The sequence below is a fragment of the Podarcis raffonei genome, chromosome 8 (genome assembly GCF_027172205.1).
Source record: "Podarcis raffonei isolate rPodRaf1 chromosome 8, rPodRaf1.pri, whole genome shotgun sequence".
NCBI classification, from domain to species: domain Eukaryota; kingdom Metazoa; phylum Chordata; class Lepidosauria; order Squamata; family Lacertidae; genus Podarcis; species Podarcis raffonei.
Window position 1 is genome coordinate 28,571,085 of NC_070609.1, and position 19,308 is coordinate 28,590,392.

Below are 19,308 nucleotides of genomic sequence, written 5' to 3' on the forward strand. Positions count from 1 at the left end.
CTAAGGAGATAGTACAAGAATACTTGGCTAGTTTAGATGTATTCAAGTCTCCAGGGCCAGATGAACTGCATCCAAGAGTATTAAAAGAACTGGCAGATGTGATCTCAGAACCACTGGCAGTCATCTTTGAGAATTCCTGGAGAACAGGTGAAGTCCCGGCAGACTGGAGGAGGGCAAATGTTGTCCCTATTTTCAAAAAGGGGAAAAGAGAGGACCCAAATAATTACCACCCACTCAGCCTGACATCAATACCAGGGAAGATTCTGGAGCAGATCATTAAGCAAACAGTCTGTGAGCACCTAGAAAGGAATGCTGTGATCACCAATAGTCAGCATGGATTTCTGAAAAATAAGTCATGTCAGACTAACCTGATCTCGTTTTTTGACAGAATTACAAGCCTGGTAGATGAAGGGAACGCAGTGGATGTAGCCTACCTTGATTTCAGCAAGGCATTTGACAAGGTGCCCCATGATATTCTTGTAAAGAAGCTGGTAAAATGCGGTCTTGACTTTGCTACCACTCAGTGGATTTGTAACTGGCTGACTGACCGAACCCAAAGGGTGCTCATCAATGGTTCCTCTTCCTCCTGGAGAAGAGTGACTAGTGGGGTGCCACAGGGTTCTGTCTTGGGCCCGGTCTTATTCAACATCTTTATCAACGACTTGGATGATGGACTCAAGGGCATCCTGATCAAATTTGCAGATGACACCAAACTGGGAGGGGTGGCTAACACCCCAGAGGACAGGATCACACTTCAAAACGACCTTGACAGATTAGAGAACTGGGCCAAAACAAACAAGATGAATTTTAACAGGGAGAAATGTAAAGTATTGCACTTGGGCAAAAAAAATGAGAGGCACAAATACAAGATGGGTGACACCTGGCTTGAGAGCAGTACATGTGAAAAGGATCTAGGAGTCTTGGTTGACCACAAACTTGACATGAGCCAACAGTGTGACACGGCAGCTAAAAAAGCCAATGCAATTCTGGGCTGCATCAATAGGAGTATAGCATCTAGATCAAGGGAAGTAATAGTGCCACTGTATTCTGCTCTGGTCAGACCTCACCTGGAGTACTGTGTCCAGTTCTGGGCGCCACAGTTCGAGAAGGACACTGACAAACTGGAACGTGTCCAGAGGAGGGCAACCAAAATGGTCAAAGGCCTGGAAACGATGCCTTATGAGGAACGGCTAAGGGAGCTGGCCATGTTTAGCCTGGAGAAAAGGAGGTTAAGGGGTGATATGATAGCCATGTTCAAATATATAAAAGGATGTCACATAGAGGAGGGAGAAAGGTTGTTTTCTGCTGCTCCAGAGAAGCGGACACGGAGCAATGGATCCAAACTGCAGGAAAGAAGATTCCACCTAAACATTAGGAAGAACTTCCTGACAGTAAGAGCTGTTCGACAGTGGAATTTGCTGCCAAGGAGTGTGGTGGAGTCTCCTTCTTTGGAGGTCTTTAAGCAGAGGCTTGACAACCATATGTCAGGAGTGCTCTGATGGTGTTTCCTGCTTGGCAGGGGGTTGGACTCAATGGCCCTTGTGGTCTCTTCCAACTCCATGATTCTATGAGTCTCTAAAACTTGTGTAATTCTTTATCTCCTGATGGGTCCTTTTCAGTGGTGGCTCCCCATTTGCAGAATGCCCTTCCTCTGCCTCCTTCACTATTGACTTGCAAGAGAAATCTGAAAGCCTTCCTGCTTGCCCAGGCAGTGGATGGCAGAAATGCAGTTCCTGGCAACCCCAAGGTCACTTGGTTGAGTTAATGTTTTTAGCTGTTTTTAGAATGTTTCAAATGCTTTATCATTATGGTGTCTGCTGCCCTGGGCTTCTTTGGGAGGAAGAGTCATATATAAATCAAATAAACAAAATTAATAATAATCCTTTATCCTTGTAGCGCTACTGTCTCTAGTTTATAGCAATTAGCCACTGATAAATCACCCTTCCTATCTTCTCAGTCGATAGCAGGCAGCGACAGCTGGCAGATGGCTAATCTGGACACCCCAGTGAATTCCACAACATTCACTGTCTTTGATATGGAAAAAGGGAAGTCCTATTGCTTCCGAGTGCGGTCTGTGAACAAGTATGGAGTGAGCGAGCCTTCCTTGCCCAGTGACCCCATCTCTTCTGGAGAAAAAATAGGTAATATTTTTTTTAATGGAATCGTTTCAGTGAACATTTCTCCTTGATACAGTTTTGCTTGCACACATTTTACAAGCAATTTCTCTGAATATAAAACATTTTGGTATGTTAATTTCACTAGTACAGTGATACCTCAGGTTACATACGCTTCAGGTTACATATGCTTCAAGTTACAGACTCCGCTAACCCAGAAATAGTGCTTCAGGTTAAGAACTTTGCTTCAGGATGAGAACAGAAATCGTGCTCTGACGGCGTGGCAGCAGCAGGAGGCCCCATTAGCTAAAGTGGTGCTTCAGGTTAAGAACAGTTTCAGGTTAAGAACGGACCTCCAGAACAAATTAAGTACTTAACCTGAGGTACCACTGTATATGCATCTTTACACACACTTTCTTCTAATATACACTTCTTTACACACGTTGGTTAGAGAACTTCATTGCAAAATTTGGAGAAGGGTGAATTTCAAAGGTTAGTTGTATATTAGTTCGCAGATTGCTTCGGGAAATGCAAATTAGGTGGGCTTGCATTAAAATGTGAACCAAACCCAATTTCTTCCCCATCCCTACCCGTGGCTGATAGCAATAACACCCAACTTGAACCTGGAAGGAGCTATAATAGGCTCCCAAGAGCTGCTGTTCTTTGGTGATTCCATCCCTCTTCTTTTCCCTTCTTCAGCTCCCCTCCCACCTCCATCCCAGGTGCTGACCTTCAGAGACACAAGCACTTCTGTTTTCCTGAAGTGGAGCAAGCCAAAGGAGGGCCAGGAACCACTTGGCTATTATATATATTGCCGGGAGGTTGGGACAGATGAATGGCAAACGGTCAACAATAAACCCGTCACATGTAATGAGTAAGTTGGTAAAGCAATTTGGTATCCCTCTCTGCATCTCCTCTCTGACCTTCTTTGAGGGCATGGGCTGGATCCTATCACCCAGCTCTGAGATTTGAAACAGGGGAGGGGGAAATTCCATTTGTTTGTACTATTTTATAACGTTATTGGGTTGGATACAGACAGGTAAGTTAGCTAAGCTGAGGTCCCATTGAAATCAATAATGAAAGGTGAATGATGACTTATTTGGAAGTCCCATTTATCTCAATGAGATCTAACTGTAACTAGTGTACAGGGCAATCCTGTGCATGTCTATTCAGAAGTAAGTTTCACTGTGTTCATTGGGAGATGTTCAAGACACTGTGATTCATGGAATCATAGAATCATGGAGTTGTAGAGTTGGAAGGGTCATCTAGTCCAACCCCTGCAATGCAGGACTCTCATCTAAATCATCCATGGCAGATGGCCATCCAACCTCTGCTTAAAAACCTCTAAGGAAGGAGAGTCCACAACCTCCCAAGGGAGTCCATTCCACTGTCAAACAGCTCTTGCAGTCAGAAAGTTCTTCCTGAAAATTAGTTGGAATCTCCTTTCTTGTAGCTTGAAGCCCTTGGTTCAAGTCCTACCCTCCAGAGCAGGAGAAAACAAGCTTGCTCCATCTTCCATATAAGGGCAGTGCAGTGGCTGCAGGAGTCCACCCACTGCTTCCCCCTCAGCTGCCGGGAGATGTGGTGCCTGCAGACACTCAAGCCACCACATCACTCCCAGGAGAGACATGTGGCCCAGGCACGCTGCAGGCCCCATGGTAAATGCCGCCCCCCTGGGTAAGTGGCACCCAGTGTGCCCCACTCCTCCCCTTGCCCCCCTAGCTACACTGCTGACCCCTAGATCATTTTCACATGTACTACTAGTAAGCCAGGTGTCCCCCATCTTATATATGTGCAGCTGGTTCTTCCTGCCTAAGTGGAGAACCTTACATTTATCCCTCTTTGACTTCATTTTGTTACCTTCGGCCCAGTTCTCCAGTCAGGTAGTCGTTTTGAATTCACTAGGAGCTGCTCCAGAAACTCTTTTTATTGTGTAATCATGATTACAGTCATACCTCGGGTTACAGATGCTTTGGGTTGCACACTGCGCCTAACACGGAAGTACTGGAATGGGTTACTTCTGGGTTTCGGCACTTGCGCATGAGCAGAAGCGCGAAATCGTGCTTTGCACATGCGCAGAAGCTCCGAATCGCAACCTGCGCGTGCGCAGACGTGGCGCTGCAGGTTGCGAATGTGCTTCCTGCACGGATCACGTTCGCAACCTGAGCATCCACTGTACTTGTATTCATGGTGGTTATGTGCGATTCTGCTTTCAGTATTGTTTGTGTCTGCAAATGTTAATAAATAAATAAATAGGCTGAACACTGCAAGCACTTTTACATTCTGAGTTTTGAAGATGACTTGTAGGGTGCTAAGAAATGACCATGCAGGGGGGATTTCAATTGTTTATCAGGTTCACTGTTCCAGGGCTCAAAACAGGCAAAGAATACGTCTTTTGTGTGAAATGTGTCAATGAAGCTGGCGTGGGTGACAGCTCCCCTGAATCAGATGCCATCATTGTGAGGCAGGCTATCTGTAAGTATTGTTTTGTGGTGGACAGATCTATCCATTTTTGTACTCTAGCTTTCTCATTTTTTAAAAAAAGAAAAGAAAAGAAAATTCCTCTGAAAATCCATTTGCATTTTAGTGTGAATTTCTTTTGTATGCAGCTTTGACCAATATAAACATTTTTTGCAAGCAGTTTCTCCTAATCCAATGCTTATATACAATGTCACATGATATGTCACATTTCAGCCATCTTTGTGCATATTGTCTGGTTGGAGAACTGCTTTGCAAAATTAGGGGAAGTGCAAATTTTGAAGGATAGTTGTGTTTTAGTTCATGAATTGGTTTGAGAAGCATGAATTAGGTCGTTTCTCCTTAAAAGGCAAACCAATTCGAATTTCTCTTAGTTATGGTGTACACATTATCCCCGGAAACCACACAACTTGAGAGAGAAGCTGCATGCCGATCAGATTCTAAACCTTCATTATCCTTTAATTTATTTCCTGCATAGCTTGTCCATCAGCCCCGCGGGCCTTTGCCTTGCTGAGTTGCGGGAAAGACAACATGACCATTGCTTGGAAGCCTCCCAAACGCAAAGGAGGCACAACCATCCTGGGCTATTTCCTGGATCAACACGATGTGTCGCAGATTGAATGGCACGAGATCAACATTAAGCCAATAGCTCAGCGTGTTTACACGGTATGGGTGTTTGTGCCATTAGTTTGCCTCTGAAGAAATAAGTAAATAAATTACTATTCCTTTTAGGCAAGACTTTTGCTCTCTTTCAATATAGGTCACCAGCCTGGATGAAGGGCACTTCTATGAGTTCCGTGGTTATGCAATGAATGTGGTTGGTGTTGGGAAGGTGTCAGAACCCAGTGACATATTCAAGTGCGAGGAGTGGGCAATGCCAGAGCCAGGTAAAAGTCAATGCCAGGCCTTGAGACTGATTGCTGTCTTCACACACCCATTTACTGCACACTCTCTGCATTTCTAGTGCTGGGTTTTAAAATCTGTGGTCTCACAATGTGATCCCAAATGCGTACACGCCCTGTACTTTGCTGCAACTCCTATCTGATGGGTTATGCCTCAAACCAGCTTCACACCAATTAAGAGTCCCAAAGCTGTTCTTAAATCGTACCATCAGGTAAAAGCATCTTGCCCAGTCTCACCTTGGAATTTAAAACAGCAGGAGAAGAATGCCTGACCAGGAAGGTCTGGCTGGGCTTTAGGACAATTGTGAGGTTGTCACAGCAGATGACTCCCAAGCAGATGGAACGGTGGTCTAACTATGACCCCTCCTGGCAAGTTGGGGGGGGGAATGTATGTCCAGAGATTCAACTTTACAATTCTATGGTTCTATGATTCTATGAAATTAAGGGGCCTGTGTGCTCCTTGCCCCTGTTTTCCCACCTTCTCATTTGCGCATACTTTGAAATTTCATCTGCCCTTGAAACAGGACCTCCCTATGATGTCAGGTGTACAGAAGTGAGAGACACATCTCTGATGCTTCACTGGGAGCCACCTGTGTATACTGGAGCAGGCCCTGTCACTGGCTACTACGTGGATGCCTGTGAGGAGGGATCAGACACGTGGGAACAACTGAACAAGCAGCCAATATCCAGCACCCACATGAAGGTCTTTCTCTTGTATTTCCTGTGCCTTTTACATCTGCATTACAGCTGTCGTTGCTCCTCTGACGCCAAGGTCCACTGAAGCCTGCAGGCTGAATCCAGCCCATGAAGCCAGTTCTAGTGTACCACCAGCCCTCTTGCCAAAATTGGGAGTCAGAGAGTAACGCTCTCTTCTTAGCTTGGAAAAAAAATCTCTTCTTCCTACTGCACAGTCCCCAGGGATGGTGTGTCCCACTTGAGGCGAAACAGAAATTTGTCCTGCCACTGCTGCCACTCCTGCCGCCGCCACCACGTCTGCTGCTGTTGCCACAACTTACGCCACCCACTTGGCCTCTACCACACACCCTGCTGCATCCACCGCTGGCAGATTGCACCAATTTTGGGTGAGAGATCACCCAAAATTGTGTGAGATATTGTGCGCTCTGCAAGTTCTCACATGGTTTCAGGTGAGATCTCACCCAAACTGGATGCAATCTTGTCTGAAATCAATGCCAATGATGGTGGCGCTTATCTGCCACTGGCGGAGGTGGCAGGGCACCCATGGGAGTGCTGCCTCGAGCTTCTGCTGCCTGAGGCAGTGGTCTCACTCTGCCTAATGGCTGGGCCGGTTCTGATGGCCCCATTACAGTAAGTCCTAGAGATTTCAGAAACACTCTAAAAACTTCTTCCAGTGGTGCTGTTCCACCCCACGGCAGTGCTGGACCAGTGGGGGTAAACTACTGTTTTTCCATCACAGAGCAGCATAGAGATAAGAGAAGAAGAATATCTCCTATTTTAGGAGGAAAATACTCTCTGCCCGTGTGTGTGTGTGTGTGTGTGTGTGTGTACCCATGCCCTCCTCTGACATGTTATCTCTGACTGTTACCAAAGGAAAAAGGAACGGGGAGGGGAAATGAAAGCAAGTACTGGAGTTTCTGCACCTCTGGCAAGTTACCTCTGACTATTACCTGCTCTTTTACTTACATTTTTCTTGATAGCTGTCTGATCTGGAGACAGGGAAATGCTATATTTTTCGAGTGTGGGCCCTGAATAAGGCAGGAGTTGGCCCACCATCCTTGCCATCAGATCCTGTGGTGGTAAAAACCAAACCAGGTACAAAGCTTCTGCCTCTGCCCTCCATTTCCTCTCCCTTTCCTCTCTCAACATTTTTTATTTCCACATTTCTTCACAAAAGTCTGCATTTCCTTGGAGAAAGATTAGGTCAGTAGACTGGGGGTGGTGAGAACTGTAGTCCATGTCCTCAGGAGGGCATCAGGCCAGGGAAGGGAGACCTTTCACCGAAAATCTTAAAGCCATTATACGAATATATAGTGTGACGGCCTTTGGTATACTGTGTACCATTCTGGTCACCTCACCTCAAGAAGGATATTGTAGAGTTGGAAAAAGGAAGCGCAACCAAATGATCAAAGGGATGGAGTGACTCCCTTATGAGGCAAGGCTGCAGTTTTTGGGACCTTTTTGTTTAGAAAACAGCTGAGTAAGTGGTGACATGATAGAAGTTTATGGAGAAAGTGCATAGATAATAGGCTTTTCTCCCACACAGCACTAGAACTCATGGGCATCCAATGAAGCTAAATGTTGGAATATGCAGGACAGATAGTCAAACTATTGGAACTTGCTCCCGAAGGAGGCAGTGATGGCCAGCAACTTGGATGGCTTTAAAAGAGGACAAATTCATGGAAGACAAGCTTACCAATGACTACCAGTCATGGTAGGGACACGGGTGGTGCTGTGGGCTAAACCACAGAGCCTGGGACTTGCCGATCAGAAGGTCGGCGGTTCGAATCCCCGCGACGGGATGAGCTCCCGTTGCTCGGTCCTTGCTCCTGCCAACCTAGCAGTTCGAAAGCACTTCAAAGTGCAAGTCGATAAATAGGTACCGCTCCGGCTGGAAGGTAAACGGCGTTTCCGTGTGCTGCTCTGGTTCGCCAGAAGCGGCTTAGTCATGCTGGCCACATGACCCAGAAGCTGTATGCCGGCTCCCTCGGCCAGTAAAGCGAGATGAGCACCGCAACCCCAGAGTCGGCCACGACTGGACCTAATGGTCAGGGGTCCCTTTACCTTTACCAGTCATGGTGGTGGTGCTGTTCCTCCAGAGTCAAAGGCAGCATGCTTCTGAATACCACTTGATAGGAATCGCAGTTGGGCATCGCTCCTCTCCAGGTTGCCAGCTTCCCTTAGGCATCTGGTTGGCCAGTGTGAGAACAGGATGTTGAGCTAGATGGGTCATTTACCTAATCCAGCAGGATCCTCTTATGTAATGGCATTAGGCAAGGAGAAAAGGTGATAAAAGTTGTGGTTTATTTCACTGTGTTGAAAAATTAAATTATGTTTTTCTTTTAATTTGCAGGCACAAAAGAAATTGAAGTTGGGGTGGATGAAGAAGGATTCATCTATATGGCCTTTGAGGCTCCAGAAATGGTTGACACCTCAGAGTTTATCTGGTCTAAGGATTACGAAGGGCCACCAAATCCTGACAGGGTCGAGGTTGTAAACAAAGATGATAAGTAAGCTTGCAGTGTTGCCAGTTTTTAATTAGGTGTGCTTTTGTGCCATTAAAAGCCACCCAAAGTACAGGACCCTGAGAACAACTATAGCTGCATAGATATGTCTTAATTTGTGTGTTTGCATTTTCTTTTCTTTTAAGATCTAAACTCATTTTGAAATATGCCACTGAAAGAGATCTGGGGACATACTCAGTAGAAGTAACAGACACTGATGAAGACATCTCTGCCAGTCATCTTTTAACCCAGGAAGGTAAATAATCCATCCTTACAGGGTTAAAAAAAAAAGAATATAGCTAATTCTGCATGATTGGAGGCTCAGATATAAATTCCTCCCAAGTTGCTAGGTTTGAAATTGTGCATCCTCTGTGCTCCATCCTCAAATGTGCCTGAAAGAGGTTGAGGTGGGCAGGTTCTATTCTGCAAGACTCTCCTTTTTCATAAGGACAAGAGGTCTCAGTGCAGATTGGTAAATGTTTTCTTCCTGCACCTTGTAATGTTGGAGAATTCTGACAAAAATGGAAAAGGGAGCAGAGCAGAAATAGTGTGTGCTCTTCTATGGTCATGAATGGAATCAGTCAAGTGAATACTACCAGTATTCATTCACAACATTGTTCTTTTTAAGTCCTCAAGCAGTATGGCACGAGGGGTTTTTAAACACTGAAATGAAGGTAAAGTATATAAGTAACTTAACTAGTTATGTAACATATGTTATATACTGGACAGTGAGACAAATACTGTAGTATCTGACAGAAACTGAGCTGCAGCAAAAGAGAAACAGCGCTGATTGAGAGGAATATAGGTCAGAATAGAAATTGCTGCCTTCTTACATCCTCTACCTCCACAAAGATGTCTCCTCAAGCAAAATCCAATCAAGTCTCCACCGCATGGTTACTTTGGTTTCATTCACATCATCCTCTAAAACAGTTCTCAACCTGTGGGTCCCCAGATGTTGTTGGACTACAACTCCCTGGCCTTGCTAGCTAGGGGTGATGGGAGTTGTAGTTCAACAACATCTGGAGACCCACAGGTTGAGAGAGGCTGCTCTAAGAGGAACCTTGCACAACTTGTGATCCACCAACCCAAACTAAGCTGAGCAGCCATGAAAGGCAGCCCACAAAAGGGGGCCGGTTCTTTACCTCCTGACACCCAACAGGCCACTGTATGTGGCAGTCAAACTTTACATGACTTGGTGGGTTCCAGGTTACCCAGTCTAAGGCAATGCAATCAGAGGGAACCAATGTCATTGTGGGGGCATTGCACTCAAGCACCCCAAACTAGGTGTACAGAACCTTTAGCCCATGAGCTGAATGAGGCTCTCCTGGCCTGCCTATCCCTTGGGGACTCACGCCTGGCCTGGCCTGGCCAGGGCCATCTCTCAGACCACCCATTGCTGTGTGCCACCCTTGAGTGTTTTCTATTAGTTACTGAATCGGCTCCTTCCCAAGGCTGTCTCAAATGTTCTACCACTCATTTATTCAGCGCAGTAGAAATTTGGCAACTGAATCAAAGCACCAGCACCCAATGGGAAAAGGGTTGGGATGTGCATGGCTCCTTCTCTTAAGTCTAAGGGCTAGTTCTGTTCATTGCATTTTTTTTCAGAACTGGACAAGCTGCGGAAGATCAGTCAGGAGATCCGCAACCCCTGTAAGTTGTTGTTTTAAAAAATGATATGTGACTTTGCAGCTACAAACAGTGAGCAAGGGGGTTAACAAACACAAGGGTAAAAATACAGTGGTACCTCGGGTTACAAACACCTTGGGTTACAAACACTTCGGGTTACAGACTACTACAGAAGTAGTACCTCGGGTTAAGAACTTCACCTCACGATGAGAACAGAAATTGTGCGGCAGCAGCGGGAGGCTCCATTAACTAAAGTGGTACCTCAGGTTAAGAGCAGTTTCAGATTAAGAACGGACCTCCGGCACGAATTAAGTTCGTAACCAGAGGTACCACTGTAATTAAAATTTAAAATAGATAAAAATGAATAACTCCTAGTTGTTTTTGTGTGTATTTTTGTATATTTTCTGTTTGTACATTTTATATCAGCCTTCAGCAACCAGGCAAGCTTGTTTTAGGTGTGATGTGTAGGCCCAGTTTGCACAGAAAGCCAAGCCAAACCAGGGCTAAGGGTGAATGCATACAGGCATCTACTTTTGGCCACTTTCCTCCTCCACCACCCTATCTGGAACCAAGCCATGGTTTAGTTTAGCATTGTGGCCAAACCCAGAATCAGTTTCGCTCCAAACCACAAGCTGTAACCAAGGTTTGTTCTTCACTTACTGCTCATGGTTTGTCTGTAGGAGATGAACGTAATGCTAAGTCAAAAGTGTTTTACTATGAGTATTCACACCCTTGGGCATTGGTTTTGCCATGGATTGGCATAGTGTTAAAGGCAAATCAGACCAAATATTTATGGGGTTGGTTGTTTTTTTTTAGATTTTCCAAGCCTCCCAAGGAGTTCAGCAATAAGCCTTAATCCATCAAATGTTGCTAGTTCAAGTTGAGCTTCACTCTTCATCCTCGGATTCCAATAACCTGTCACATCTTCTTCTGTTCCTTTCAGTAATTGACCTGATATCCGGATGGAACATTGATGTTCTTGAGAAAGGGGAGGTGCGGCTGTGGCTGGAGGTTGAGAAACTCTCCCCAGAGGCAGAGCTGCACTTGATTTTCAATGGAAAGGAGCTTTCAAGCACTCCAGTGAGTTTCCCATCATTTGCTTTACGAGAAGGGTGAGGAACCGCTGCCCTGCGGCCAATCTGGGATCCAGTTAGGCCCATGATGCCATTTCCCCCAAACCTGTCACTCAACTGATGTCACTTGGTGACGTCAGCTAATGGGCAGAGGAGTGAGGTTCAGGTCTGCATTGGCTGTGCACCAAGAAACTGGGGCAAGCATCCAATAAAGCATAATTTAGCACAGACACCCCAGCTTATTAGCTGATGGGGCTGTTAAATCCTGCTCAGTTTTGCCTTGTAAGGCATTTCCTTGTGGGGAATTGGTGTCTGCAGACATTTCAGCAGAAATACACACACACACACACTCATCAGCTGATGAGTTTCCCTCAGATGCAATGGAAGAGGTTGTCCAGTGGAAGATGCTGACAGTCCAGCCACCTTCTGTATGAAAAATGAAAAATGGAGAGAGCTCCATCTTGTACTTTTCAGGCCAAAAAATATCTTGGGGCAATTCTGCCCCTAAGAATCCCTTCCTGCTTGCTCCCTTCTTGCTTTCTGGATGCTACAAACCCTATTTCTCAATTTTGAAGTCTTTGGAGTAGTGAGCCGATATAAATAAGTGGTTCCTTCTTATTCTCATGGTTGACTTTTGCTGTGATTTTAGTGGGATTTTAAAATGCATTGTTCAGTTCCTCACTAGCCATGTTCTCCTTTGCTAACAACTTATTTTTGCTTGTGTTGCTATTGCCGTTGTTTACATTTAGACACATAAGATCAATTTTGACAAAGCAAAAGGCCTTGTGGAACTGATCATCCAAGACTTCTCTGAGGACGACAAGGGGACATACACTGCCAAGCTGAAAGACGGAAAAGCTGAAAACCAGTTTACTTTGGCTCTGGTTGGGGACGGTATGTGGAGGGTCAGGAAGCAAAAGGAGGCAGTTGCAAATGTCTCTTGTGACTGTGGGTCCAGTGTAACTTTTAGGCAACCTTCCCCAAACTGATCCCTTCCAGCTGATTTGGACTACACTTCCCATAAGCCCCTGCCAGCCCAGCCCAGGGGTAGGTGAGACTGATTAGAACTGTGGTTCAAAACAGTTGGAGGACACCACTTTAGGGAAGGCTGATTTTAAATTTTCAGGAAGTGTCTGAAGTTGATGCAGTGTTTAGGGAACAGCTCTTAAATAGTTGGGTTTTTTAATTAAAAAAATCAATCATAAAGTTATGGCAATGTGGTGAATCACACTTAAGATTGGAAAAATTAGAAATTGAGACAAACTGAAATGGAAAGAATATTCCATCGCTACCATCCACGGGCAAGTATCATTACTTTCTCTTGTCTCGCAGTCAGTCTCCCACCTTCGCTCCATATTCGTGCCCTTGGGTCTTGAAAACCTAATAGATCTACTGGAAAACCTAGTAGATCAACACATCTGGGGAAGTTACTCATCTTAGCACAGTGTTAAACATCCAACACTATCCTTCATGAATCAAGATATCTTTGCTTGCCATCACACGCTAATCCAATGGTGTATTTATTCTTCCAGATTTTGATAAACTTAAAGCAGAGGCTGATGCCAAGAAGAGAGAATGGAAGAGAAAGCATGGTAAGATACCCTTGCAGTCAGTGGCTATATGCCTGGCTTGAGAAGCTGCGTTTGTGGCAAAAGGGGTCACCCATAAAATGCACCTGGGATGGGGAGGTGGGGGAGCATAGCTGTGATACCAAATGGCATTTGTTGACATGGGGGAAGGTAGGTCAAGGTTACAGGTAAAGGAGCTGAAAAGTTAGCAAGAGTTTTGTACAGTGTGTTGTACTTTAGAGACAGTCCCAAAGCTGGACACAGACTTGTACAGTGGTGTGGATGGTGAAGGGGAACAATGAATACCCAATGGCTTCTGCTGTAGGGACATTGAGCCACTGTGGAGCCACCGGATGCACCTCCCCGCTTGGATGCCTGATTCGTTCTCATCTAAGAATTTTTCAAAACCAGGGGCTTTGATTTCTGACATTTCCATTTAAAATTGTTTAAAATAGGAAAATGCCTAATTTCAACAAGCAAAAGAAGAAGAAATCAATCCTGTCCCCAAAGTGATAGTGCTCAAAATTCCACCCATCTCATCACCTGCCTAGTTCTGCCTAGTCAAGATTCCCTTGACTGTTTTTAAAAGAAAATTATGCTTAACTATGCCTAGAAACCAACCCCTTCTTCAAATCTACAATGACTTTGAGCACAGCAGATGGCCGAGATTGTTTCTTTCCATTTAATAGGTCCACATTTTATTGAACAGCTACAGTGGAAGGTCACTGAAGACTGTGAAGTCCTGTTGACCTGCAAGGTAAATAGCACAATCCCGGACACTGGCATTATTATTATTATGGAAAAGAAAAGAGGAGAGACAATATCCACAATTAATAGGCAGATAAGAGTGCAATCCTATCTATGCCTAGTCCTGTTGAATTCAGTGGGGCTTACTCCCAGGTAAGTGGGGTTGGGAGTGAAGCCTATTGTTTTGGCATAACAAAGATGCGAAATGTTCTGTCTCCTGGTCTCAGTTAACAAAATAAAACTATCCCCACAATCTCAGCCTTGTTCCCATTTTACCAGAGGCCGGTGGACCAGTGGTATAGTGCTAGATTTTTTAAGTGCAAGAGATCATAAGTCTTTGTAACTGTGAACTCAAGGAGAGTCCAACAATGCAAGCAGTTGTTATTGATCCACTCTGTATTATACACTCATCAAAGAGCAGCAGTACATACCACGATACTCAATTTATTAGGACCAGCAGGAAGTCAATTTCACTGAACTCATCGGTACTTGCCTCTGACTGCATAGTGTCATATTGTCAGCCAACTGAAAAGCCAAAAGATCGTCAGCCAACTGAAATGCAACAACAGAAATGCAATCAATCTTGCAAGGAAGCTGCAATAAGTTACAGTGGTGCCTCGCAAGATGAAAAGAATCCGTTCTGCGAGTCTCTTCGTCTAGCGGTTTTTTCGTCTTGCGAAGCAAGCCCATTGACGGATTAGCGCTATTAGCGGCTTTTAGCGGCTTATTGGCTTAGCGGATAAGCGGCTTAGCGGCTTAGCGGCTTAGAAAAAGGAGGGGGGGGAAACCCGCAGGAACTCGCAAGACATTTTCATCTTGCAAAGCAAGCCCATAGGAAATTCGTTTTGCGAAGCACCTCCAAAACGGAAAACTCTTTCGTCTAGCGAGTTTTCCGTCTTGCGAGGCATTCGTCTTGCGGGGCACCACTGTACTGTTTAAACCACTAGCATGAAGCAGGCATGCCATCCAATAAAAGCAAAGCAGTACCTAGCCTCTATTTAAGTATTTCCCTCTTTCTCTGACTTCGTCTATGCTCCTCTGTCCCAGACAATAGATTATACCTGAAAGTCTCTTTAGCGCTCATTTCACTTGCAAGTAGAATTCGTCAATTCCCTTATACTCCCAGCAGGTATTGTCATTGCTCAGGCCCTGTAAAATATCCTGGAGCTGTGCTCCCTTGCACTCTCCCTCCACTCTACCACTGCTGAGAGCTAAACTATTTGTGACATAAATTGTGCCAGAAATGGGATTCCCTGGCAGGGCTGCCCTAGGGGATGCTGTAGCAGCAGAGAGGAGGAGTTTCTACATTGCTTCCCCTAACCAGATTTCAAGTAAGCCTCCACCCTCCTACCCATTTCCTTTCAACAGGCAGCAAACATGAAGAAGGAGAGCACCTTCAAATGGTTCTTTGATAACAAACCTCGTTCAGATGGTCAGTATGACCCAAAGACAGGAGCTGGAGTCCTGCGGATTAAGAAGGTAAAGAGTGTGCAATAGCCAACTGGGTCAGTATTGTATAGGGTGGAATTAAAATGGATTTATAGACACTGCATGCTAAAATGGGGAGGGGGGAATGAAAGACTGCCCAGGTAATCATGGTGCACAGGAATGTGGACCTTCGTTGCATCAGATCACCCTACACACCAATGATGCTCAATGCTTTTTTCATTTCTTGATAGATAAATATATGTCTGTATGTCTGTCTGCCTGTCTGTCTGTATTTTGCTAGATTACCAAAGCAGATAAGGGAATATACAAAGCTGTGGTTTCTGATGACCGAGGGGAAGATACAACTCAGCTTGATCTCTCTAAGGAAGGTATGTTTCTCTTCATTCCTTGGGCGGGAGATATATTGTTGTCTGTTCATTAAAAAATATTTATAACCTGCCCTTTATCAACACAAATCCAGAGTATATCAAACAACACACTCTGGTGTTTTTTTAAAAAAAAATATTTTCATTTATTTAAACAAGTTTGTGCACTTCAATAACAAGAACAAAAAAACAAAAACAGCAGAACTGAATGAAAACGAAAATTATACATACACACAAGAAGTACAAATATGGGTTGTTTCATTCACATGCCCTGGAAATTATAATAATTATTATTGGTGTTGGGAGGTAATAGCATTTTCAGAAAAGATTTGTTTTATTTATAAGTAGCCCCGAACATCTGGAAGGTACCAGGTAGGGTTCAAATTCCCACTCAGCATAAATCTCCTGGGTGACTTTGACCTTTCATTTTCTCTTGGCCTAATCTACCTAAGCAGGATTTGTTGTGTGGATAAGAGGAAAAAAGACTTGTGTGGCCAGCACTTTGCCAACAGCTGTGCTGGCTGGGTATGATGGCAACTGTAGACCCAAACATCAGAAGGGTACCAGGCTGAAGAAGATTGATGCACATTCTTCTGAGCTCCTTGGAGGAAGGGCGAGATCTCAGTGAAATTCTAACTGAATAACCCCTAATTCTTTTCCAAGTAATCCCATGGTTATCCAGAACATAGTTTGAAAATATTGCCATTCTGATATGTTTGCTATGTGTTGCTGCTTGATTGTTTTTATCTACTTAAAAGGATTTTTAAAAATGTGTTTTACAGCATTTGATGACATCCTCAAGGAACTTGCCAGGATCAGCGGTAAGTTGTTTACTTCTAAACCCACATCCTTGTGGTATCAATAACATTACATTAAAGATGTAAATAGATACAAGACTGCCGCCTTGCTGAAGCTAAGCAGGTCTGGGTTTGGTCAGTGCCCTCTGAGAACGATATGTATACATACCTGCGTTTGCTATCATCATGGAATAAAGGCAGAAAGAAAATAAACAAATGTGGGTTAAAAGAAAGGCAAAAAATAGGAGGCCTGATCATCTTTCTCAACTGCATTTCCATCCCCACAACCCCTCCCTCCCCAAAATTCTCTGTTTAGTTCTTTCTGCATCACCTTTGAAAGTCCAGCCTACTGTAGAAGGCATCAAGATCTACAGCGAAGTGAAATACTACACAGATGCCATGAAAGCAACCTGGGACCACAAGTATGTGTTTATTTATTAGTACTTAATTGGTTCAGAATGCTTATACCATGGGTAGGCAAACTAAGGCCCGGGGGCCGGATCCGGCCCAATCACCTTCTAAATCTGGCCCACGGATGTTCCGGGAATCTGTGTGTTTTTACATGAGTAGAATGTGTGTTTTTATTTAAAATGCATCTCTGGGTTATTTGTGGGGCCTGCCTGCTGTTTTTACATGAGTAGAATGTGTGCTTTTATTTAAAATGCATCTCTGGGTTATTTGTGGGGGCACAGGATTTCGTTGATTTCCCCCCCAAAAAAAAATATAGTCAGCCCCCCACAAGGTCTGAGGCACAGTGGACAGGCCCCCTGCTGAAAAAGTTTGCTGACCCTTGGCTTATACCAACAAAAGCGGAGTGGCAGGTTAAATGATTTGAGTATATGGAATTAGAGAATATGACTGAGAAGATCAGGGATCAGTTGACCCAAAAGTTTAACAATGAATGGGACATTTACAGATTATATTTAAAAGAACATTTTCCCCACATCAAAGCTTTAGTATGCTTTGACTAACTCTCATGATAGCATAAGGTAAAAAGAGCACAAACAACATTTAATACAGGTTAAGTTTATTGAAAAATAGATGCAATTAATAAGGAAACAAAGAACCCACGCTGAGGAGGTCGGAAGTCGGTGGAGAAAGTTTTCTGTTTTTAATATTTGTGTGTTTTGGTGTTGTACTTTCTTTTTTCTTTTTGGAGTTATGTTTTCTTTTTTCTTTGTGTATTGCTTATAAACTAATAAAGATTGATTTAAAAAAAAAAAAAAGAATGCTTATACCCACCACTTTAAAGCTCCAAGCGTTGCTCAGGGGATTGCAAAAGATTCTCAAAACGAAATTACATTCAAAACTAATATTTCACATTCAAATCTAGCATTTTTGGAAATTATTAGCATAAGAGGTATGTGTACTCATGGGGTGGGGAAGTGTTCAAAAATGACACGTCTACATGGTTTGCCATATATGCATGAGCCTTTTGCCTGCATGCCACCACTTGTCTAACCCCTTCTCAGCAATTGAGCTTTATTTTAAAGATGGAGGGGGGAAACCTTTACACCGCTTGTCAGAAGTCACTGCCTCCATACCTGAAAATGTGGGACAAATCTTCTGGTAAAATGATAGGGGGGATTGCTGCTCTCTTCTGCCTTAACTCAAAGGCACGGGGTTTGGTTCACCATTTGTAGTTCTTTGTCTACGAAACTGATGGAGTGGACTAGTCTGCTTCAGGAGTGAAACAAAGGTCAACCCCCTATTTTTGAATCAGGGAGAGAGGGAGGAACAAAGGAACATTGGAACTTCTGAGTGTAGCAAAAGGCCACACACCCCAATTTTAGATATTTTCCATAACTTAACCCCTAGCTTCCTAACTCTCTGTGGCAGTAATGCATCAATCACATTCCCCAGAGAAGAGGCTAGCTGGCACCAGCACTAAGACATCTAGCCCCAGCACCATTGCTCTGACATAGTTAAATGTTGTTGTTTTTTACATCATGGTAATCCAATGTCATCCTGTTTATTCAGCGACAAGCGCGTGGAAGGAGGAGACCGACTGAAAACAGGAACAACCATGGAGCAGGTTTGGCTCCACATCCTGGATCCCAAGGAGTCGGACAAAGGCAAATATACTTTGGAGTTGTTTGATGGAGAAAAATCACGCAAGCTGTCAACTGACCTGTCTGGCAAAGGTAAGCAGCAAACCAACAGCTTTTTTATAGAATTGTAGAGTCGGAAGGTACCCAAAAGTTCATCTTTGCCTTCGTCTCAACACCCAACACTCTGCCTGGCCTTTGGTTTTCCTCTCTCTAACACTGGCAAAATTAACCCTTACATTGCAAACTGAATGATCCCTGCCGTTTCACTTCCAGCCATTTGAAACTAAGGAAGACCTGCTGACTAAAGTCCTGCTTCCTCACGCCAATTCAGATGAGTCTCCCGGGCCTAGAAAATTAACATTCTGTGACTTTGCTAAGTTCCTGCCTTAGCTCACTTAGCTCCATCTTAGAGGAGATCCTGGTTTAACACTCCTCCCTGCAGGATTAGAGTTGGAAGAAAATTTCCCACAGATTCAACAACATTTCAGGTGTCAAGATTTGACTTTTTGAATTTCAGATATTTATAGATTTTTGTACTGATATTTGATTTTGAGGGATATGTAATTTTTGCTATTGCAAAGGAGCAATGTGATGTCACTGAGTGGCAGGAGACTGAGCTATGGAACAAAGTTTACTTAATACACTACATCTCTTACAACAACCAAATTCAAAATGGCTACTGCTACCCTGCACCTGCAATCCTATATGCACTGGGAGTAAGTCCCACTGAATTAAATGGCACTCATAGGCTTATGCTGTAAGTTTCAGTTACTTCTTGGTGTTCCACAGAACTGTTTCCCTCCGTGTACTTATTCCAATAACACTTTGGTTCCTACTTACCATTCCTACCTGAGATGTTGCAGGAAATTTAGAATTCCCCATCTCTGTCATTTCAGCTCTACATTTTTTACCTCCAGTTTCTACAAGTACCTTCCCTT

The 19,308-nt window shown here is 44.1% G+C and overlaps 1 protein-coding gene across 2 annotated transcripts in view; it reads left to right on the plus strand.

Annotated features, from left to right (window-relative positions):
* MYOM3 (myomesin 3) overlaps positions 1–19,308 on the plus strand; it is a 42,578-nt gene that overhangs the window by 19,649 nt on the left and 3,621 nt on the right. For both annotated transcript variants that reach the window (XM_053398785.1, XM_053398784.1), the window contains 19 exons: positions 1,958–2,141; positions 2,814–2,988; positions 4,468–4,589; positions 5,071–5,258; positions 5,353–5,479; positions 6,019–6,197; positions 7,171–7,285; positions 8,544–8,700; positions 8,841–8,950; positions 10,300–10,344; positions 11,264–11,400; positions 12,143–12,287; positions 12,926–12,985; positions 13,651–13,718; positions 15,077–15,187; positions 15,438–15,525; positions 16,305–16,343; positions 16,636–16,741; positions 18,300–18,463. In XM_053398785.1, coding sequence (XP_053254760.1) covers positions 1,958–2,141; positions 2,814–2,988; positions 4,468–4,589; positions 5,071–5,258; positions 5,353–5,479; positions 6,019–6,197; positions 7,171–7,285; positions 8,544–8,700; positions 8,841–8,950; positions 10,300–10,344; positions 11,264–11,400; positions 12,143–12,287; positions 12,926–12,985; positions 13,651–13,718; positions 15,077–15,187; positions 15,438–15,525; positions 16,305–16,343; positions 16,636–16,741; positions 18,300–18,463 — 2,320 coding nt within the window. The remainder of the gene's footprint in view (positions 1–1,957; positions 2,142–2,813; positions 2,989–4,467; positions 4,590–5,070; positions 5,259–5,352; positions 5,480–6,018; positions 6,198–7,170; positions 7,286–8,543; positions 8,701–8,840; positions 8,951–10,299; positions 10,345–11,263; positions 11,401–12,142; positions 12,288–12,925; positions 12,986–13,650; positions 13,719–15,076; positions 15,188–15,437; positions 15,526–16,304; positions 16,344–16,635; positions 16,742–18,299; positions 18,464–19,308) is intronic.